Source organism: Bos javanicus, chromosome X, assembly GCF_032452875.1.
Source record: "Bos javanicus breed banteng chromosome X, ARS-OSU_banteng_1.0, whole genome shotgun sequence".
Classification (NCBI taxonomy): domain Eukaryota; kingdom Metazoa; phylum Chordata; class Mammalia; order Artiodactyla; family Bovidae; genus Bos; species Bos javanicus.
Genome location: NC_083897.1, coordinates 130,484,537 through 130,506,136, shown reverse-complemented (window position 1 = coordinate 130,506,136; position 21,600 = coordinate 130,484,537). Strand labels below are relative to the sequence as shown.

Here is a 21,600-nt window from a genome sequence, read left to right as displayed (position 1 = left end):
CATTTCATTTTGTTTCATTTATTCTACTTCTCTGGCACCCCCCATACTGCAACCTTTAGTCACACAGAGTATCAGGTATGGACAGAACTGGTCTGATAAAATGCAATTGGCACTGAGGCTATTTTTACTTATTGGTAAAGCTTGCTGGGATGCAGACATGTTTTATCATATTCTGGTTACTACTGCTGCATGAAAAAAATCATCTCAAAATTTAATGGTACAAGTCTGAGTTGTGGCTCCAAGTAAGATGGAATAAATATATTCCACTCTGTCTCTCCACGAATGCAGCTACAAAAACTAGACAGAGTGGATGGAATAGCTATTTCAGGAGTGTGACGAGTAAGTGGAGCAGGCAGACTGGAGATGACGACCAGGTTTCTGAGTGCCACCAAGTCAACAGCAAGTTCCCCTGGTTTCCCCCAGCCTGGCCTAAAGGCAGCATGAATCCAGAACTGGGTGCTAAATGCAGACACAAATAGCACCAGGAGAAACCATCTTAAAAAAAAAAAAAAAAAAAAGGCAGGAAAGGAGGCTCCTAATGCTCAGAGTGAGGGAAATTCTCTACTGTTTCCTTTGTCCCCCTGTAGCCTCAGGCCCCCTGCAATCCTGCAGTGGTGATAGCAGAGACAGTCAGTGGCAAAGGGGGCCTTCTGGTGTCGGGAACTGAGAGAGGGCAATAATGTGCTCTAACTGAAGGAGCTGTGGTCCCAAGGGAAGTGGTAGTTGTGACTCTTCATTGGTTTTTTCTCCTCCTGAACTCCTGGCCCCAGACATGGGCCCAGGTGTAGGAAGTGCGAGGCTGAGTGGAGTAACTGGCCACAGGACTGAAAAGGGGAGCCTCAGTAAACCAGAGAGTGCAATGCTGAACAGGACTAACAAGGCCTGGAAATCCTATCTGACACCACAACTGAAACGGAACTTGGCAGCTTAAACCAGCTAGGCCAACTGTCTGCTAAAGCAAAAATATCTACAGATTCCATAGGATATAAACAAGGGCCAGAATCTCCTAACACAATATTCAAAATGCTCCAGAGAGAAACCTGTTGCTCGGCATTCAAAGATGCAGGAAAGTTTCGACTCACACAGGAAAAGACCATCAACAGACTCCAGTGACAAGATGGTTTCACCAGACAGCAGAATGATTTCACAATGACTTTAAAGAAGTTATTATAGAAATTCTCCAAGAAGTGAGGGCAAACACTCCTGAAAAGAATGGAAAAAAATAGAAAGTCTCAGCAACTAAAGAACTGAATGGAAATTTTAGGAATGAAAATTTTAATAAGCAAAAGAAAAAACTCACTAGATTGGCTCACAAGAACAATGGAGGTGACAGAGGTTCAGTGAACTTAAGAGATGGATCAACAGAAATGACACAATCTAAACAAGAGACAAAAGACAAAGGGTTGAGGCCTGAATAAAGACCTCCTAGAAATTAAGACCCTCTCCCAAAGGCCCATAAACCAAAAGGAAAAAGTGGGGAGAGTTATGAAGATGCAGCTCTCAGGAAAAGAAGGAAATATGCTCAACTTCGCTCAGAATAAGAGAAATACAGACTAAAACTAATTGACCCAAGGAAGCGAAAGTAGCAGCTTATTTCCTCTTCACTTGTTTGGTCATGCTGCATGTTTCTCTGTCTTTTCATTTTGTTTAATTTACTGTGTTTGGGGTCTCCTTTCTGCAGGCCTGCAGGTCGTAATTCCTCTTAATCGTGGAGGCTGCCCCCCATGGTTGGGAATTTGCTGTGTAACACAGGGAGCTCACACCCGGTGCTCTGTGACTACCTAGAGGGGTGGGAAGTGGGAGGCAGGTCCAAGAGGGAGGGGACATATGTACACCTATGGCTGATTCATGTTGATGTACGGCAGAGACCAACACAATATTGTAGCAATTGTCCGCCAATTAAAAATAAATCAAAAAACAAAAAACTAATTGATTTATCTCTTAACCATCAGGCTTAGAGGAGTCTAAAACATTGGCAACCTGTTTTGTTAGTGAGGCTATAAAGAAAGATAATGGCAGAACCCACAGATGGGAATCTGACACTATTTACCAAAATTATAGGTGCATTTATTCTTTAATTCACAAATACCTTTTAGCTACCCAATCACAAATATGCCCATACATGTATTAAATGGCCCATGTGTGAAGTTATTCATTGCAGCTTAGTAGCAAAAAACTCTACATTCAAGTGTCCCTTAAAAAAGGTACTGATAAATAATACATCTACCCAATGAATAAAAAAGAATAAGGAAAATTACCACATTCTGATTTGGAAAGGTATCCAGGCTAAGTTGTTAATTTAAAAAAGCAAGGTGTAGACCAGTGTGTTTGGTCTGGTACCTTTTGAGTAAGAAAGGGAGAATAAGAATGCATAGTCATATGTGCTTATGTTGACACAGCAGAAGTGCTCAAACTTCTGTAAAGGGTCAGATAATAAATATTTTTGACTTTGTGGACCACACAGTCTCCACCATTGCAGCCCCAAAGTGGCCACAGATGGATGGATGTGTTCCAATAAAACTGTACTTACAAAATAAAGGCAGCTTGCTTGCAGGTTGCAACTTGCTGACAGCTAACATAAAGAAACTTCAAGGATAAATAAGAAACTAAAAAAACTTAGAGGAAACAGCATAGATGGGATAAAGATACATAAGTTGGACTCCAAAATTAAAAACTCATGGTGTTAAAGAAGAGCATCAGGAAAGTTCAAAGATAAACCGCAGAATGGGAGAAAATATCTGCAAATCATATCTGATAAGGGATTTGTCTCCAGATTAAATAAAGGATTTTTACAGCTCAATAGCAAGATGACAGATAACTCAAGTGAAGAAAAGGACAAAGGACCTGAACAGACATTTCCACAAAGATATTGTTGTTGAGTTGCCAGGTCGTGGCCAACTCTTTGCGACCCTGTAGCCCTCCAGCCTCCTCAGTACGAGGGATTTCCCAGGCAAGAATCTTTCTTCCCTGGTGGCTCAGACAGTAAAGAATCTGCCTACAATGAGGGAGACCTAGATTCAATCCCTGGGTAGGGAAGATCCCCTGGAGAAGGAAATGGCAACCCATTCCAGTATTCTTGCCTGGAGAATTCCATGGACAGAAAAGTCTGGTGGACTACAGTCCATGTGATTGCATAGAGTCGGATACAACTGAGTGACTAACACTTTCAGGCAAGAAAACTGGAGTGCGCTGCCATTTCTTTCTCCAGGAAATCTTCCTGACCCAGGGATCGAACCCATGTCTCCTGCATTGGCAGGCAGGTTCTTTACCACTGAGCCACCAGGGAAGCCCAAAGAAGCTACACAAATGGCCAATAAACACATGAAAAGACATTTGACATCCTTAGTCATCAGAGAAATGGAAAGCGAAATCAAAATGATATAACACTTCAACCTACTAGGATGACTGTAATTTTAAAAAGAGACAGAAAGTAACAAGTAAGGATGTAGTGAAACTGGAATGCTCATACATCGCTGATGGGAATGTAAAATGGTGTAACTGCTTTGGAAAAGATTTTTGGAAAGGCGTTCCTCAAAAGGTTAATGGATGCAATCCAAGTGCCCATCAATGGATGGATAGATAAACAAAATCTGGTTTATCCATACAGAAGAATATTACTAAGCCTTAAAAATGAAGGAAATTCTGATATATGCTATAACATGGATGAACCTTGAGGACACTATGTTAAATGAAAAAAGCCAGCTCCCACACACAAAACCCTGTACAATTCCACTCACATAAGACATCGAGAGTATCAAATTCAGAGACAGAAAGTAGAATGGTGGTTACTAGTAACTGGGGAATGGGCGCATTGGAGAATCATGGTTTAATGGGTCCAGTGTTTCAGTTTTGTAAGGTGTAAAAGCACTGGAGATTGGTTACACAACAATATGAATGTACTTAACACTACTAAATGGTACACTGAAAAATGATTAACATGGTCAACTTCATGATGTGCTTATTTATCACAATAAAAAAACTTTTTAAAAGAACATTAGAGTTAACCATATGACCCAGAAATCCCATTGCTAGATATAAACCCAAGAGAAATTCAAAGATATGTCCACACAACAACTTGCAGCATTATTCACAACAGCCCAAACTGGAAACAGCCCCAACACCCGTTAACTGAAAAACGGGAAAATGCAATGTGGTATATCCACAGGACAGTAATAAAAAGACGAAGGACTGACTTATGCCACAACATGGATGAATCTGGAAAAGGCATTAAGTGAAAGAAGACAGTCACCAAAAACCTAGTATTATATGATTTCATTTATATGAATGAACAAACCTAGAGAGACAGTTATTATTCCTGGCCAGGCAGGAAAACAGAAGTGGTCATACCCTGAGCTGCTGTTGGCATTCACTTTTTTGATTCAGGTACCGGGTTACCCCAGTTACCATACAGTTAGTGAAAACTCATAGAACAGTACACAGGATTGTACCCTTTTCTGTATAGATTCTATACCTCAACTGAAAGAAACAATCAAGACCTCTTCACTAAACAGGGCTTTGTGCCTTCTCCTCACCTCCATTCTGGAGCACAGGACAAGGAACAGAGTTACGATGGAATTTCCAACCTCAAAACTTAGGGGAAAAAATTTATTTTTTACCAACTGCAGGAGTGTAACATGACCCTACAATGTGATTATTGTCCAAAGGATTTGAGTCTCCAGTCTTCATTATTTCAATATACACATTTCCTTCCATACTGAGGTTCTGATGTGTTTATCGCTGGGAGCAAGAAGGCAAAGACATGTGGGACTGACATTCACTGAGCACTTACTAAGTTCAGGGCACTCAGCTGGAATTTCTACGTACAGTTTTTTTTAAATGGGGCTCAGAGATGTTCTTTGCCCTCTGACACTCACATTGCCGGGCCCAGTGGAACACGATGATGGAACATATGTTGGCAAAGTTTCATCATGGATCTGTTTTGTCAGTTTTTACTCCAGAAGTCAGAAAGGCAATTTGCCTAAAGGACAACCTGCCTTTCATATATGTTCCTGGATGGTGAGATGAAAGGGAGGCAGCCATGGTCCTGCCAACCAGACTCAAAGTGCCTGGAGTACTCCTCCTGGGCAAGGCTCATCTCCCAGATGTTTAAATCAAGGTATCAGGATGGGTCTATCCAAAGTCACCTGTGTCAAACTTCATTTGAGATGAATCACAGCCCTCAAAGTAAAAGCTCAAAATATAAAGCTTTTAAAAGAACACAAAGAAGAGTAGCTCCAAGACCACAACCTGGAAATAGGCAAAGATTTCTTAGAGGGGACACAGAAGGCAACCTTAACAGGCAAAGATCCTCAATTACATTTAACCCAAACTAAAATTTTCTGCTCATCCAATATCACAAGTAGATGAATAAGCAAGTCACAGTATGAGACCAAATGTTCAGAAAATAAACTGACAAAACACTTGAACTTGGAACACATAAAGAACTCTTCTAATCCAATAATAAGATGACAATGCAATTAAATCAGTAAATGGGGACTTCCCTGCTGGTTGAGTGGTTAAAATGGCAGGCTCCCAGTGTGGGGGTGGGGTGGGGAGTGGGATGATGGTAAATAGCTTCAACAGACACCTCACAAAGGAAGGTATCTGCATGGCCAAACAGCACATGAAAAGGTGTTCAACATCACTGATCATCAAGGAAAGGTGACTTAAAACCACAATGAGAAACCACCACATTTTCCAACTGCTGCTGCTGCTGCTAAGTCACTTCAGTCGTGTCTGACTCTGTGCGACCCCATAGACGGCAGCCCACAAGGCTCCCCGTCCCTGGGATTCTCCAGGCAAGAACACTGGAGTGGGTTACCATTTCCTTCTCCAATGCATGAAAGTGAAAAGTGAAAGTGAAGTCGCTCAGTCGTATCCGACTCTTAGCGACCCCATGGACTGCAGCCTACCAGGCTTCTCCGTCCATCGGATTTTCCAGGCAAGAGTACTGGAGTGGGGTGCTATTGCCTTCTCCGATTTCCCAACTAGCAGGGCCAAAATAGAAAAGCTCACTAGCACAAAGTGTTGTGAGCCGCCAGAACTCTGGTGGCTTCTGGTGCAAGGAATATAAAATGGTACCACTTTGAAAAAAAAAAAAAGTGTGGAAGTTTCTTACACCTACCCTTTGATCTGGAATCTGAGGCTTCCCTGGTGGCTCAGAGGGTAAAGAATCTGCCTGCAATGCAAGAGACTTGGGTTTGATCCCTGGGTTGGGAAGATCCCCCGGAGGAGGAAATGGCAACCCACTCCAGTATTCTTGCCTGGACAATCCCATGGACAGAGGAGCCTGGTGGGCTACAGTCCATAGGGCCGCAAAGAGTCGGACAAGATTTAGCAACTGAACAACAACAACACCCTTTGATCCAGCCATTCCACTCCTAGGTATTTACCCCAAAGTAGTGACAACATTTGCCATCAAGAAGACCTATATACAAATGTCCACAGCAGCTCTATTTCACAAACTCAGAACAACCCAAATGCCCTTCAACAGGAGAATGGCTAAACCAATATTCATGCAGTGGAATAGCACTTGGCATTCTAAAGGAACAAACTACTGATAACATGCAACAATACAGATTGACAGATTGCAAAAATGTCATGCTGAGTAAAGGAAGTCAGATACTGAAGAGTACACACTGTCTCGGTCCATTTAACAAAACTCTAGAAAAGGCGGTTTAATTGCTAAGTCATGTCCAACTCTTGCCACCCCCATGGACTGTAGTCTGCCAGGCTTCTCTGTCCATAGGATTCTCCAGGCAAGAATACTGGAGTGGGTTGCCATTTCCTTCTCCACTAGAAAAGGCAAATCTAAAGTGACAGCGTAACAGTCATTACCTGGGGCCACGAATGGGAGTGGAAAGGGGAATGAATGGGAGGGGATATGAGGGAACTCTCTGGGCAAATGGAAACTATATTTTGAGTGGCTTTGGTTACCTGGGTTTAGTCATTTCTCAAAGTTGTACAACTAAGATTTGCGCATTACAATGCATATACATTCTATACTGCTGCTGCTGCTGCTAAGTCGCTTCAGTTGTGTCCAACTCTGTGCAACCCCATAGACAGCAGCCCACCAGGCTCCCCCATCCCTGGGATTCTCCAGGCAAGAACACTGGAGTGGGTTGCCATTTCCTTCTCCAATGCATGAAAGTGAAAAGTGAAAGTGAAATCACTCAGTCATGTCTGACTCTTAGCAACCCCATGGACTGCAGCCTACCGGGTTCCTCTGTCCATGGGATTTTCCAGGCAAGAGTACTGGAGTGGGGTGCCATTGCCTTCTCCGACATTCTATACTAAAAATGTTTAAAAGTGCAATCAAGGAAGGGGTGAGGGGAGGGTCGAGGTCAAGAAGAAAAGATGGCAGAATGTTAATAATTGTTGAAGCTGGGTAATGTACATGCTTGAAATTTACCATAATTAAAAACACTGAAGAGAAGAAAAAAAAATCTTCTATGTTGAATGCTCCTGCTTACCCCTCCACCACTGTGTCCAACTCTGCCTCCCCCTTGGGCTGCCCTCTCACAGACCCCAACTCCTGAGTGAACTCTGCTTCTTGCCAAGGGCCACAGCTCAAATCCTGTCTGCTCTACAACTCTCCACCACCAGCCAAGCCCCAGTAACCACCAGGCATTTCTGCCAAGCCCTGTCACACCCAAGAGCTCAAAACCTGTTCAAGGGACTGGGAAACAAGAAGTTTTCCAGCTTGCTTTGCAGAAATTCAGTCATCTCCCACCTGTACTATCTGCCCAAGATTTACATGGCACCTCTCTCAAAGCCTGATACTTAGGAGGCTTTAAAAGACAGTTACGGTTTGTATTCCAAAAACATGTAAATTGACTACTGGGAATTGAAAATGTGTTTTCCCTTGTAACAAATAATATACAGCCAGTAACACAGCAGGCCGGCCCCCAAATATCCATCTACCCGCTGCACGTACTCCAGGCTCCCACAGCAATGCCTCAGTTCAGTGCTACCGGTGTGATGCTTTTCATCACCCAGTTCACATGACTAGGAGTTGGGGAAAGTTCCAGGTTCAAGGCTGAGTCAGTAGCAGTAAAAGTGGTTCAAAAGGAAGGAGGGTCAGCGAAGGGCCCCCATGGGCAAGCCAGCAGCTAAATCTAGCTGAGGCCCAGCCAGGGGCTCATGTGCTGTGGTCCCTGGACATACAATCATTGCTGCCTGAGCCAGTCAGGAGGGAGGGAGAGTGGAAAAAGGCTTCTGACTTACAACTGCATCTTTAATCTCCTACTGCACTTTCTTAAAATCACATTCATGTCACAGAAAAGAAACATTATAGAAAATGTAGACAAACAACAAGAATTAGTATTCACAGCACACAGTCCAAACCACTGTTTCCAGTCCAGTGTGTCCAGAGTTCTTCCAGTCTCTTCTGTTTCATAGGTACCACCCAGGAGAAAGATTCAGATCCAGAAATGTGTCATTAGGATATCTCTTAGTTTTTAACAAAATCACAACCGCACTGTATCCAGGCCTGGCCACCATTTTCGACATGGTTTCTACAAGGAGTTACGTTGACTCCTTTTGGGAGTCCCTGACAGATCTTGCTTCATCTCAACAGGAGAAACCAAGTGTTGTCTGTGTCCACTGAGATTTAGTCTAAAAAGGAACCAGATGGATAATCCTAGGAAAGAGTCACAAGGAAAACTGCATCTGGTTCCCTGTCACTGAAGAGTTCACTGTCAGAACATCTAACATTAAGCCAGTAATCATGTAACCACAATTGTGTTACTTGCTAAGAAACAAAACCACAGTGTGCACACAATGAACAGACAGGGAGAGAAGGCCATGAAGGCTTCTCTGAAGACCTGAGATGTGAAGGCTGAATGGGTTTGGGACAGAGGAGGGCTGCCAGGTGGCAGAGGCTGCCAGGATACAGTGGCTTCTAAGCAGATGACATGGACTGGAATCCACCAAGACTGGCCCAACCTTGAAAGATCAGGTACAAAGCTGTTGACAGTAACTTGAATGAGAGAAGCCAATGCTTGGACCACGATGGTGGCAGGGGGCAGGCACAGAGAAGTGAAGCGGGTTTGAGAACCATTTGGAAGCAATAAGTTGGATTTGGCAATGAGGGACAGGGTGGAGTCGAGACTGATTCCTAGATTTCTGACTTGAACTGCTAAATTGATGATTTCATGCCCTTGCATTCTGCTGGAAATAGATGTGGCCAGTCTCCTGGGCAGGTACAGATGACACACATTCTAGAAAAAACACCGCCATGTGTCCCAGAGGTCTGTCTTCCTTTGAACTTTATGCATTTTCCAGAATAGTGAAGAAAGAGTGTGTACCAAATTCTTAGAAGTATTAAGACATCTTTAAGTCCATGGGGTTGCTAAGAGTCAGATACGACTGAGCAACTTCACTTTCACTTTTCACTTTCATGCACTGGAGAAGGAAATGGCAACCCACTCCAGTGTTCTTGCCTGGAGAATCCCAGGGACGGGAGAGCCTGGTGGGCTGCCGTCTACGGGGTCGCACAGAGTTGGACATGACTGAAGTGACTTAGCAGCAAGTCTTTTTCTCAAGCAGGAGCCAATGCACCTGTGGATTAAAGTTAGCAGAGAAACATGCAAACATTTCTAACAGAAGGAACAGCAAGCTATCTGAGTCAGGAGGAGCTAGGTTATGCTGCTACCTCAGACAAATCCCCCACATTTCAGGGGCTTAACTACCATCCTGAACACACAGCCTTCAAGTTTGTCCTGACAGAGGCAAAGAGAAATGGTGGTGGTGTATCATCTGACTCGGCTGCTTTCAAAGTGACACTTATTGACGCTGTTCACATTCCATTGGCCAGCGCTCACCACAAAAAGCCCAGCTAACTGCAGGGGAGACCAGGCAATGTGGAAACATCTATGGAAGCCTTGGGTACTCTCCATGCTACACAACGCATCAAGCTAATGAATTTATGAGTAACATCATGGAAGGTGAAGCAAGACACAACCCACATGAACGGAGTGAATGGAACTAGAGCTGGCCTTATTTTAAACCATTTTATGTTCTTTTTTGTTGCAAAAATTTCAATGTTACTGTTAGATACAAACTAATAGAATCACTACAGTATCATTTAATCAGAAGGAAAAAATAACCTTGTCTCCAATACCAGGGAAACCAGGAAAGAACCTAGAATGTCTCCTCCCATTGCTGGCACGAACCTGATGGTCCAAATATTTACATTTTATTTTCAAGGTCCACAGCAGCACAGTTAGGGGCCCCATGACTGGCATATATTATTACCAGTGACAATCCATTACATGAGATGATACATGGCTTGGCTTTCTCTTGGAAAAGCATGCCCTAGGAGACAACTTTCTAGCTGTTGGGCTATATTTTCATAATCCAAGTGGTACTCTCTTATCACTGTCAAAAAACCACCCCAAGTCTTAGGAACCTGACTAAATAAAAGCTTCTCTCTTGTTTATGGAAAATCCAAAAGTAGATGATCCTGGTCCAACAGCTGTCCTCAAAAGAGTGGTTCAGGGCTCCAGGTACCTTCCATCTTGTGCAACTGTCATCTTCTACAGTCAGCCTCCAAGGTCCCCATGAAGACCACAGAAAGGGATGAGAAAGTATGTGAAGATCTACATATAAGCCATGCCTTGACCGAAAGTGACAGACATCACTAATACTCACATTTCATTGGCCAAAGCTAGCTTTAAACATCCCATAATAGACTCAATGGGTGCCAGAAAACATAGTCCCCACTTCCCAGCAACAATGAGCAAAATCAATCTCCTGACCCCCCAGCTAGCTCTGCCACACTTCGTATCCTCCAAATGACTCTTGCCAGAACAAGGGAATCATGAAAGTCAAAAAACTAACTGGGAAACTGATGTCTTGGTCTTTGAATCAATGTCCAGGAAATGCAAGGATTTCCTGTTGCAGGTGGCAATACTGCTCCACGTTTAAAATCACTGTGAACATTGCTGAAGAAAAAAAATCAAAAGCAGGGCCCCTGAGTCAGGAAAGTAGTTTGCAAGTGGGGTTCAGAGTGGACAGAGGGTAGGCAGAGCCAGACACACCAAGAATGGGAAGCTCACCCAGTCCCTGGGCCTGAGCAAAGGGGCTGTTCTGTCATCTGAGCAGTTAATAGCTAACTCAAGACAGCTCCATTCCAGCATCTAGGTGTAGGTCCTTAGACTGGTCATTAACGAAACTAGCTGGAGAGGACACCTACATCAATAATACGGTGCATTCCCAGGAGATACAGGCATTGTGCTCTGCTGGGCCAGAGCTCAGTCTAAGAGTTCACACTATAAGTGCACCCAATGGCAGCATTGTGGGAGAACAGTTTCCCTGGTTGAAACATTTAGAAACCCTGAGACAGGGTTACCCAGGTTTCCTTCCTGCAGGATGTCTGAGTTTTCGGTATGTTCACAAGCACTGAGGACCCCCAGGAGGGAGGCTGCTCGGTGCAAACATACCCAACACAACAGTATGCCAGCCAAAGTCATGATCACGAATCCTGTTAGAGTACCGAAATGGGCACCGCAACAAAAGGCATCAAGGCATATCCAGAAGAAGGGGTTTCTCCTATTAAACAAAAAACCAGATATGCTTTTCTCTCCAAATCCTAGAAGTAATCAAGTGATGGATCCCCATTTGCTGAATTTGATAGTTTTACTGAACTTGAGACTCTCGTCTTTGAGGATGGATGTTAAAAAAAAACAAAACAAAAAAGGGTCCTTCTGTGGGTCAAAGGTACACAGAGATGACCACCACTTCTGTTAATGCAAAAAGAATGTCCCTCAAAAAGTTAAACACAGAATTACCATACTGTACCCAGCAATTTCATGTACAGGTATATACCCCAAAATGTGAAAGCAGAGACTTGAACAGAAATTTATCCACCTATGACAGCATCATTCACAAAACCCTAAGACATCATGCTAACTGAAATAAGGCAGACACAGAAAAACAAATACTGTATGAGTCCATTCACATGAGGCATCCAGAGCAGCCAAATTCATAGAGACAGACAGTAGGACAGGGCTTACCAGGGCCTGGGGGAGTGAGGAGTTGTGAGTTATTAAGCGGTGCAGAGATTCTGTTCAGGATGATGAAGAAGTTCTGGAGATGGATAGTGATGATAGCTGCACAGCAGGGCAACTGCGCTTAATGCTACTGAAATGCACACTGAAAAATGGTTAAAATGGCAAATTTCATGTTACATACACTTTGCCATAATTAAAAAAAAAACAAAAGGCGATAAGGGCTTCCCTGGTGGCTCAGTGGTAAAGAATCTGCCTGCCAGTGCAGGAGATGCGGGTTTGACCCCTGGTGCAGGAAAAGCCTACATTCTGTGGAGCAACTAAGACGCTATTGAGCCTGTGTTCTAGAGTCCGGGAGCTGCAACAACTGAAGCTCTAGACCCGTGCTCTCCACGACAAGAGGAGCCACCACAGTGCGAAGTCCATGTACTGCAACTAGAGAGTAGCTCCTACTTGCCACACCGAGAGAAAAGCACACAGCAACAAAGACTCAGCACAGCCAAAAATAAATAATTAAAAAAAAAAAAGGCACTGAGATGCTCCTCAGCCCTCGTGGCCTGCAGTGGTTGTCTCTCAAAGCAGTGCCCACATGTGCCCTTGCAGGTTGACGGCTCTCCTGCAGCCCATCAAATCACCCAGGCACTGGTGACATATAACCTCTGTTTTCGACCCACAAAGGATTACAGAAAACTGCACAAGGAGACGGGAAACAGGATCCAAGCCAGCCTTGACTTGCTCTGACACAGGGGACAGAAGGGCTTCAATTTCACATCTATGATCTCCCCAAACACACTTAGGATAGTTGAGTAGTTCCCCTCTCCTACAAGCATTTTTCTAGAACAGCACCATGTGATGGGACCTTCCTCGATGAGGAAAACACTCTCCTCACTGTGTCTGTGGAGCACTCAAAATGTGGCAAATGCAAATGAGGAACTTTTATTTTATTGCATTTAAACTAACTTAAATGTAAAAAGCCACCTGTGGCTAGGGGCTAACATATCAGACAGCAAGGTTTTAGAAATTTTACAAAGAAGCCAAGTGACAGATTTGTATCTTTTGGGGGGAGACACCAAAATGTTGTGTGAATGGCAGAGATTAGGAAGCCAGTGGAAGGTGGGAGGGCGGGGGCGTCTGTTTAAATCCATGAACCCATTTACTCGAGTTTTGTATACTGTTCGTCAAACCTATGAGAAGAAATTATTAGTTATCGTGATGTATTGAAAAATAATTTTTCAAGACCAGGCCCAGGTCAACGAAAGGGGGTACATAATGAAGCTGAAAATTCTAGGCAATCAGGACCCAGAACAGGAAAAGGTCATGTGCTCTTTGTGTGGCTCTGGAATTGAAAGCCCAAGATCTCTGCCTGAATGAACCATCACACCCAACCCAACAGAAGCAGTTCTAGTAGTAGATGAGGCTTGTTTTTTACACACACCCCCCACACACACCACAGAGAAGCAAAGCCACTGCACGCCAATTTTCAGAGCACCAGCAGGCAGGAGGCTACAGTTGTGCCTAATGGTCAAAGGGACATTTAACCATTCAGAGAAGAGTCTGTTCAACTTCATTTTCAGAAGAGGATGAACAGAAGTTGAGAAAACCGAGTGGTTCCCAGTGAAGTGGGCTCCTGAACAACTTTTCTAAAAAAGATGCTGTGCTGAAGTCAACTCCGAGTGGTCAGAAAAGTCAAGGGAGCATTTTCAAAGGGCCCAGCTGCCACTTGTTTGAACAAGCCTGCTACCCTGCCCCCCTTCCATCTGGGGAGCATTTGCTCTGCAGAAAACAGATCCTGGCAAAGAATGAACGGTAATAAAGCTAGCTCACCACCTCATCAGCACAGTCTGGCCAGCACCTTAGAGACTCTCCATTTCCCTTCTCAGGTGCTTTTGGGTTTAGGGCAGGCATGGTGCTCCTGTCTGACCCATGGAGAAACCAAGGCACAGGCTCCCAGGTAAACTACTGTCTCACATGCAGTGTTTGTGAATGTCACCCAAGTGCCAGAGTCTTGTCACATAGCTTCTAAAGATTATGTAAGGAAAACAGCCAAGCAATAATCCGTTCTATACCTGGAGGAACTCATGCCAACCACAAGTACGGATTTAAGGCTGAGTGAGCTGAGGGTCCCATTCCAGCAATGGAGGAGATCCTGAAGCCAGGAACGCTTCAGAAAGAACAAAATACATCTGCCACACTGGTGGTACAGCACAGCTGTGATAAGTGTGCAAAAGAACACGGTGGGGCAGGGTACTTCCCTGGCTGTCCAGTCTTGAAGACTTCTCCTTTCAATGCAGGAGGTGCAGTGTTCAATCCCTAGTGGGGGAACTAAGACCCCACATGCCTCATGGCCAAAAAATCAAAACATAAAACAGAAACCATATTGTAATAAATTCAATAAAGACTTTACACATGGTCCACACCAAAAAAAATCTTAAAAAAAAAAAAAAGAACAGGGGGATAGTTCCAAGAGATGCACCTCTACCCCCACTGTAACATCGATTTCCATTCTTGGCTGCAAAATGGAATCACCTGGGAAGCATTCAACAATCCTGAGGCCTCAGGTTCCGCTGTCATTAGTCTGGGCAACAGTAGTTTGTAAAGCTCCCCCAGGGGATTCTAATGTGGAGCCAGGGTTGGGACCCATAGAAGGGAGAAAGTAAGAGTAGAATACGTAGTGGGAAGGGGGACTCGGCCTCGTCTGGATCATAGGCTATTTCTTGGATCATCTGATGTTTAAGAAAACTGAAGAATAAAGAAATATAAATGCCAGGGGTCTCTGTTTTTTATCTGTAAAAGGGTGCAATGCCCCCTACTCTCCCCTCCCCAAAAGGTAGGACGGTCCTGTCAGGGGGTGCTAGGATAGGGAGGAGCTGGTGCTATGGCGGCGCGAGTGCTAAGGAAAGCTGGGAGGAGTGGGGTGGGAGAGACGGGGGACCCGCCTCACCTGCGTCGTAGAAGGCATCGAGCACGGCCGTCTCCCCGAAGTCGAGCTCCCCGAAGGGTACAGAGGTGAGGTGGGCGCCCTCAGCCTCGCAGGCCCGCAGCAGGCACTGGCGCGCCCCCGCCTCGGGGCCGCCCTGGGGGCTCTCGCTGCGCACGTATACTGCCCGCAGCGCCCGCCGCGGCCCACCCGCGCCCCCGCCCTCGCCTCCGACCCCCGCGCTCTCGGCCGCCCCCTCGGGCTCCGGCGGGCCCGGCGGCCCCGCCACGCCCTCGCCCACCGGCGGCAGCGGGCACTGGGGGAGCTCGGCCGCCGCCCCGACCGCCCCCGCCGGGGTCGCCCCGCCGCCGCTCTCCATGTGGCCGCCGGGCGCGCCCTTCCTGGTCCCACCTCGGCGCGAGCGGCCGGCGGCGGCACCTGCTCCCGGGACGCGGGAAGGGAGTTGGGGGGACCCAGCGCCCGCCGGTGGCCCCGCGACGGACAGGTGACGGCGAGGCCCCTGGGTCGCACGCGGAAGCTCCTGCCCCGCAGCCCCCGAGCGCCCTTTGAAGGCTCTGGCGGGAGGCGGGAGGCGGGAGGCTGGAGGCAGGGGCGGGGACGTCAGGGCCCTCGGAAGGCGGGGGGAGGTCTGGGAAGGGCGGCGGGGCAGGAGCCCGCCGGGCGCCCCCTGCCGCGTCCCCCGGGCAGTGCTCTGAGAAGGGCGGATTCACGAACTGCAGATTTTGTTGTTTATTGCCATCGCTCCAGCCTTCGGGGTCCCGATTTTTTCCCTCGAAACAATTTGAGGCTTTTCAAACAGACTAAAAAAAGCTCTTTCAAAGCGCCGGTTGGATGTCAATATTCAACTCCAAACTAAATACAGATGTAGTTTTAACTCAGAATCGAGATGAGAAGATGCTTATTTAAAACACGACTGATTTTGTACTGCGTGTCCCCAGATGTGGACAGCAGGGCCCTTCTGAGCCCATGCCCTGGAGGCTGCTCGTCCTGACTCTCACTGTGACCTTGACAAAAGCACCATGATGCACCAGCATCAAAGTCTGTTGGCCTATAGACCATTTCTAGTCACAGTATTGCTTCCGTTCTACGCTTTGGCTGTGAGGCATGTGGGATCTTAGCTTGCCAACCAAGGATTGAACCTTGCACCTCCTGCACTGGAAGGTGAAGTCTTAACCACTGAACCACCAGGGAAATCCCTTAGTAACAACTTATTGAAATATAATTCACAAACCATCCAATTAATCCATTTAAATGGTTTTTAGTTTATTCTCAGAGTTGAGCAGCCATCACCATACTCAGTTTTAGAACATTTTCAGCACACCCCCCAAAACCCAAGTCCCCATTACCAGTCTCTTTCCACCTTCCCCAATACCCTTCAGCCCCAGGCAGCCACTAATCTACTTTCTGTCTCTGTATATTTGGCTATTCTGGACATTTCACATAAATAGAATCATACACATTGTGGATAAAGCTTTTCATTTGCTTTGGGTATATACCTAGGAATGGGATTTCTGGATCACATGGCAACTCCATATTTAAGCTTTGGAGAAACTACCACTGCTTTTCAGTGTGGTTCCATGGTTTTATATTTCCATCAGCAGTGGACAAGAATGCCAACTTCTCCACACTCTCACCAACACATGTTATTATCTTTTTGATTCCTGGGAATGAAGTGATAGCCCACTGTGATTTGGATTTGCATTTCTCTTAAAGACTAATGATGTTGAGCATTTTGTCATGTGCTTATCTTCTATTTGCGTAATTTCTTTGACAAAGAGTCCATTTGGACCCTTTGCCCTTTTAAAAATAAGGTAATCATCTGTTTATTATTGAGTTGCAAAAGCTCTTTATATATTATGGATACCAGTCCCTTATCAGATATGTGATTTGCAAATATTTTCTCCTCTTCTATGGGCTATGTTTTTATGTTCTTGACAGTGTCCTTTGCAGCATATCACAAGCCATTTTGACACAAGGAAAATAGGACTTATAAAATAATACTTTGCCCTTTCTTCATGTTTCAGTAATAATATAGTCCATTCCTCCACTTCACCCCTAACAGGAAGCAGAAACTGCCAGCATAAATCTTTGGAGAAATCCTCATTCCTGGCCTGATAGACATTAGCAATTTCACAAGTGACGTCAGTGTGCACCCTCTTTTGTGGCCAATGAATGGAAAATGGGCTCCAAGGAAAACTATAAAAACACCAAAACCAGAATTAGGAAGAGGAAAGCTAGAGAAAACTTTCAACATTTCTAAGACTTTTTAAAAATACTATGCTATAAAAGGACACATTTTCTTTGCAACCTTGCAATGCATAATAATAGTAATTTTCCTAATGTGCCTGTTCATCTGAGATTATTTCAATGACTGGCACAGCCTTCAGAAGGGCAGAGATGCCCATTTCACAATTGCTTGCCAGTATCCTGCTGTTGCCACACTTCAATCTTCCCATGTTTCTTCCAGCTCTCACTGGGCCCTGATGACTAAGTGAGCCTCATAGGAGTTGTGAATTCTGGCCTGAATAATATCTTTCTTTAAATGCAACCCCTGTGGAGTAAAGGACCTGGCTAACAGGCATCTTCCCCACAGGTGGAACACACAGCCCACCTTCTCATTGTCTCCAATAATTTGAATGCTTGAAACATTCCCAAGTCCCTCCTCCTGATGTCCTTCCTACCTCCCCTGCTCCAGCCCCACTGATGAGAAAACTGAAAAGTTCTGGATTAGTCTTTTCCATTTAGTTGAACAACTGTTCCGTTCTTACTTCTGCCCTGCCCCTTACTAAGCACATACCCTGGAAAATACTTTGCCTCAATGGAGAGATGTCATTTGGACTGGAATGGGGAGTTGAAGAATAGAGTGGAGACACTGTAGCTAAAGGTTAAATCTAGGTGATTTTCTCATTTCCTCTATCTTATTTTAGACTGGTTATTCATACCAATAAAGAAAGCTGAGTGCCGAAGAATTGATGCCTTTGAACTGTGGTGTTGGAGAAGACTCTTGAGAGTCCCTTGGACTTCAAGGAGATCCAACCAGTCCATTCTGAAGGAGATCAGCCCTGGGATTTCTTTGGAAGGAATGATGCTAAAGCTGAAACTCCAGTACTTTGGCCACCTCATGCGAAGAGTTGACTCATTGGAAAAGACTATGATGCTGGGAGGGATTGGGGGCAGGAGAAGGGGAAGACAGAGGATGAGATGGCTGGATGGCATCACTGACTCAATGGACATGGGTTTGGGTGGACTCCAGGAGTTGGTGATGGACAGGGAGGCCTGGTGTGCTGCGGTCCATGGGGTGCAGAGTCGGACACGACTGAGCGACTGAACTGAACTGATTCATACCAACTATAGTCCTACAAGTTAGTTCCTTGACTCTAGAAAAAAAAATTAGTTACCATTTGAGTGGCAATCTTAATCCTTTTCTCCTAAGAAAATACATTGTACCTGAGGGCCAAGTACATAATGACAAAAGGGAAACAACCAGCTTGCACTATATTAAATGTATTTGGGAAAACTCTAACATATGCAGTAATTCAACAAGAATTTTTTGAGCATCTATTATGTGTCAGGCACTTTTCTTGGTGCAGAGGTTATCAGAGTGAACAAGACAGCCAAAGTCCCTGCCATTATGTTATAAATAGATAAAGAGATATGGCTATAGACAGATATACCTGTGTATAGATGCTATAAATATTGTATGGATAGATTATTGTAATCTGCCATAAAGTACAAAAAATCAAACATAATAGATGAAGCATTAAGCATAAATTGTGTGTAAGATATTAGTTTATGAAATATAGGTGAAACTCACAGCTTGTTTTAATTATACACCATGAGTGAACAAGTATATTATGAGAAAAATGTGGACTTCATAAGATTTATTAAGAATAATAAGTTATTTCCCTTTAAAACATGCTGCAGATGGAACATATGATGGAACAAGAGTAGCACTTACAGATAGATAAGGATGGAAAGTCATTAGGTATGGAACATGCAATCTCTGAACTGACAGTCACCCCCTAAATCGACCACCCATTGGTGACACCAGGCACAGTCCCATTTTAGTCCTACATGTGCCCTCCACCTTCTTGAACTTACAGAATATATTTATAATAAACTGTTTTACTATACTTGTTTATCGGAGAAGGCAATGGCACCCCACTCCAGTACTCTTGCCTGGAAAATCCCATGGATGGACGAGCCTAGAAGGCTGCAGTCCCATGGGGTCGAGAAGAGTCAGACATGACTGAGCCACTTCACTTTCACGCATTGGAGAAGGAAATGGCAACCCACTCCAGTGTTCTTGCCTGGAGAATCCCAGGGACGGGGGAGCCTGGTGGGCTGCCGTCTATGGGGTCGCACAGAGTCGGACATGACTGAAGTGACTTAGCAGCAGCAGCAGCATACTTGTTTATGAATACTATCATCTGTTTTATCACTGGATCTTTTCCTATTGGTTGGTTTTTCTCCTCATTCTGGGTCATGTTTTCCTGTTTCCTCACATGTCTGGTGATTTCTTATTCGATGCTACACACTGTGAATTTTACTTTAATGAATACTGTGTATTTTTATATTGCTATAAATATTCTATATATTCTTATGTTCCTATATAGGAATATATAGACATTTTTATATTCCTATAAATATTCTTTTATATTTCCGGGGTTGGGAAGATCCCCTGGAGAAGGGAAAGGCCTAGAGAATTCCATGGACTGTATAGTCCATGGAGTCACAAACAATTGGACACGACTGAATGACTTTCAGTTTACTTTTATTTTCATAAATATTCTTGAGCTTTATCCTGGGACACAATTACTTGATAAAACAGTTTGATCCTTTTGAGGCTTGTTTTTAAGGTTTAAGAGGGATCAGAGCAGCCTTTGGGGCTTCCCTGGTGCCTCAGAGGGTAAAGAATCCACCTGCAATGCAGGAGACCTTGGTTCAATCCCTGGATTGGGAAGATCCCCTGGAGAAGGGAATGGCTACCCACTCCAGTATTCTTGCCTGGAGAATCCCATGGACAGAGGAGCCTGGTGGGCTACAGTCCATGGGGTCGCACAGAGTTGGACACAAATGAGTGGCTAACACACACACACACAGAGCAGACTTTAGACTAAGGCTAATTAATCTCCACTACTGAGGCAATGCCATTCCTAATTCTACACGATATCCTATGATTTATGAAGTTGTTCCATTCTGGCCAGTGGAAACAAACTATTTGGGTCCTGTGGGACCTCCAAGGACTGTTCCCTCTCAGCCATTCAGGTAATTCTTGCCCCAGCCCTGAATGTTTTTTTTACCCCCAAGCGCTGGTCAGTACTCTACTGAACATTCCAGATCTACACACCTCTAGAACTTGGTGTAGCTCTCTCCTCTCCAAAATGCAAACTGGAGCCTCCGTGGCCTCACTGGCATTCCAGCTCCATCAACTTGGGATGATCCCGAGGCTCCCTAGACTGCCCTTTCTCTCTTCTATGGCCTAGAAACTCTCTCAGGCCACTAAGCTGGGAAATTACAGGGTTCTATTGTTCCCCCTTTCTCCAGGATCTCTGTCCTGTGTCGTGCTCCTTATGTGATTTTTGCAACCTTTTTTCTGGAAAAGTCCAAAATTCTTTTAAAGATGAGACTGAGAAAGTTCTAACATTAGACTTCCCTGGTGGTCCAGTGGTTAAGAATCTGCCTGCCAATACAGGGGACACCGGTTCTCCACACCTACTGAAGCCCGCGTGCCCCAGAGCCCATGCTCCGCAACAAGAGAAGCCACCGCAATGCCTGTGCACTGCAACGAAGAGTAGCTCCCACTCGCTGCAACTAGAGAGAAGCCTGCTGGCAGAAATGAGACCTAGTGCAACCAAAAGTTAAATAAATAAATTTTTTAAAAGTTTTAAACATTAAAAAGAAAAGTGTTTCTCCCTTCTCTACTCTAGGCCTGCTGCAGACTGCCCCCTTGCGGCAGGAAAAGAAGGAGTACTGTTGGCTTCTCCACCTTCTACCCTACCAGCCACCTCTCCAAGATGGAGGTGTAGGGAGAGGGGCTGAGACAACCCCACTCATGGGTTTCTTATCCTGGGAAAATGCATACCGTTCACTCCACACTTGTCCTCTAGGTCCTGAAAACTTCTTGGGCCATATGCAGCAAGCCATCTTTTGAGTCCTTTTCCTAGGCTCCTAGTGAATAGTAGGCAACCCTCCAAGGTGCCCAATGGCAGGGAGGAACTCACCAGCACACTGATCTCTCTCCAAAATACTCTTCTAATTTCCAATTCTCTTTTCTGGGACTTCTCAGCCTCACTTTGAAAATGAGCATCTTGCTTCTGGTACCAGACCTTCCAGAACTCTCTCCTCTCTGCCATCAACTTTCTGCTACCACAAACGTTCCAGATGATACCTGCTTCATCAGCCTAGGGCCTGGAGTGAGGAGGATGATATAACGAACCAAAGCCCTCATTTAACTTAAAATGGACATTGAAGAAGAACTGGAAAGAGATGAAGCTGTTAGCCATGCAGATATGTACAGGAGAAGACAGAGTGCAAAGGCCCTAAGGCGTCCTGGCATGCTCAAGCGACAGCAAGGCCAGAATCTCTAGATATTCAGAATTCCATCATTTCATTTTTTAAACAAATATAGTTTCTAGAAAGTTCTTCCAT

At 44.9% G+C, this 21,600-nt stretch overlaps 1 protein-coding gene across 1 annotated transcript in view; it reads right to left on the bottom strand.

The window, feature by feature from the left end:
• MAP3K15 (mitogen-activated protein kinase kinase kinase 15) overlaps positions 1 to 15,307 on the bottom strand; it is a 144,849-nt gene extending 129,542 nt beyond the window's left edge. Inside the window, exon 1 of the mRNA XM_061407999.1 lies at positions 14,953 to 15,307. Within this exon, the coding sequence (XP_061263983.1) occupies positions 14,953 to 15,307 (355 nt within the window). The remainder of the gene's footprint in view (positions 1 to 14,952) is intronic.
• Positions 15,308 to 21,600: the final 6,293 nt, after the last annotated feature.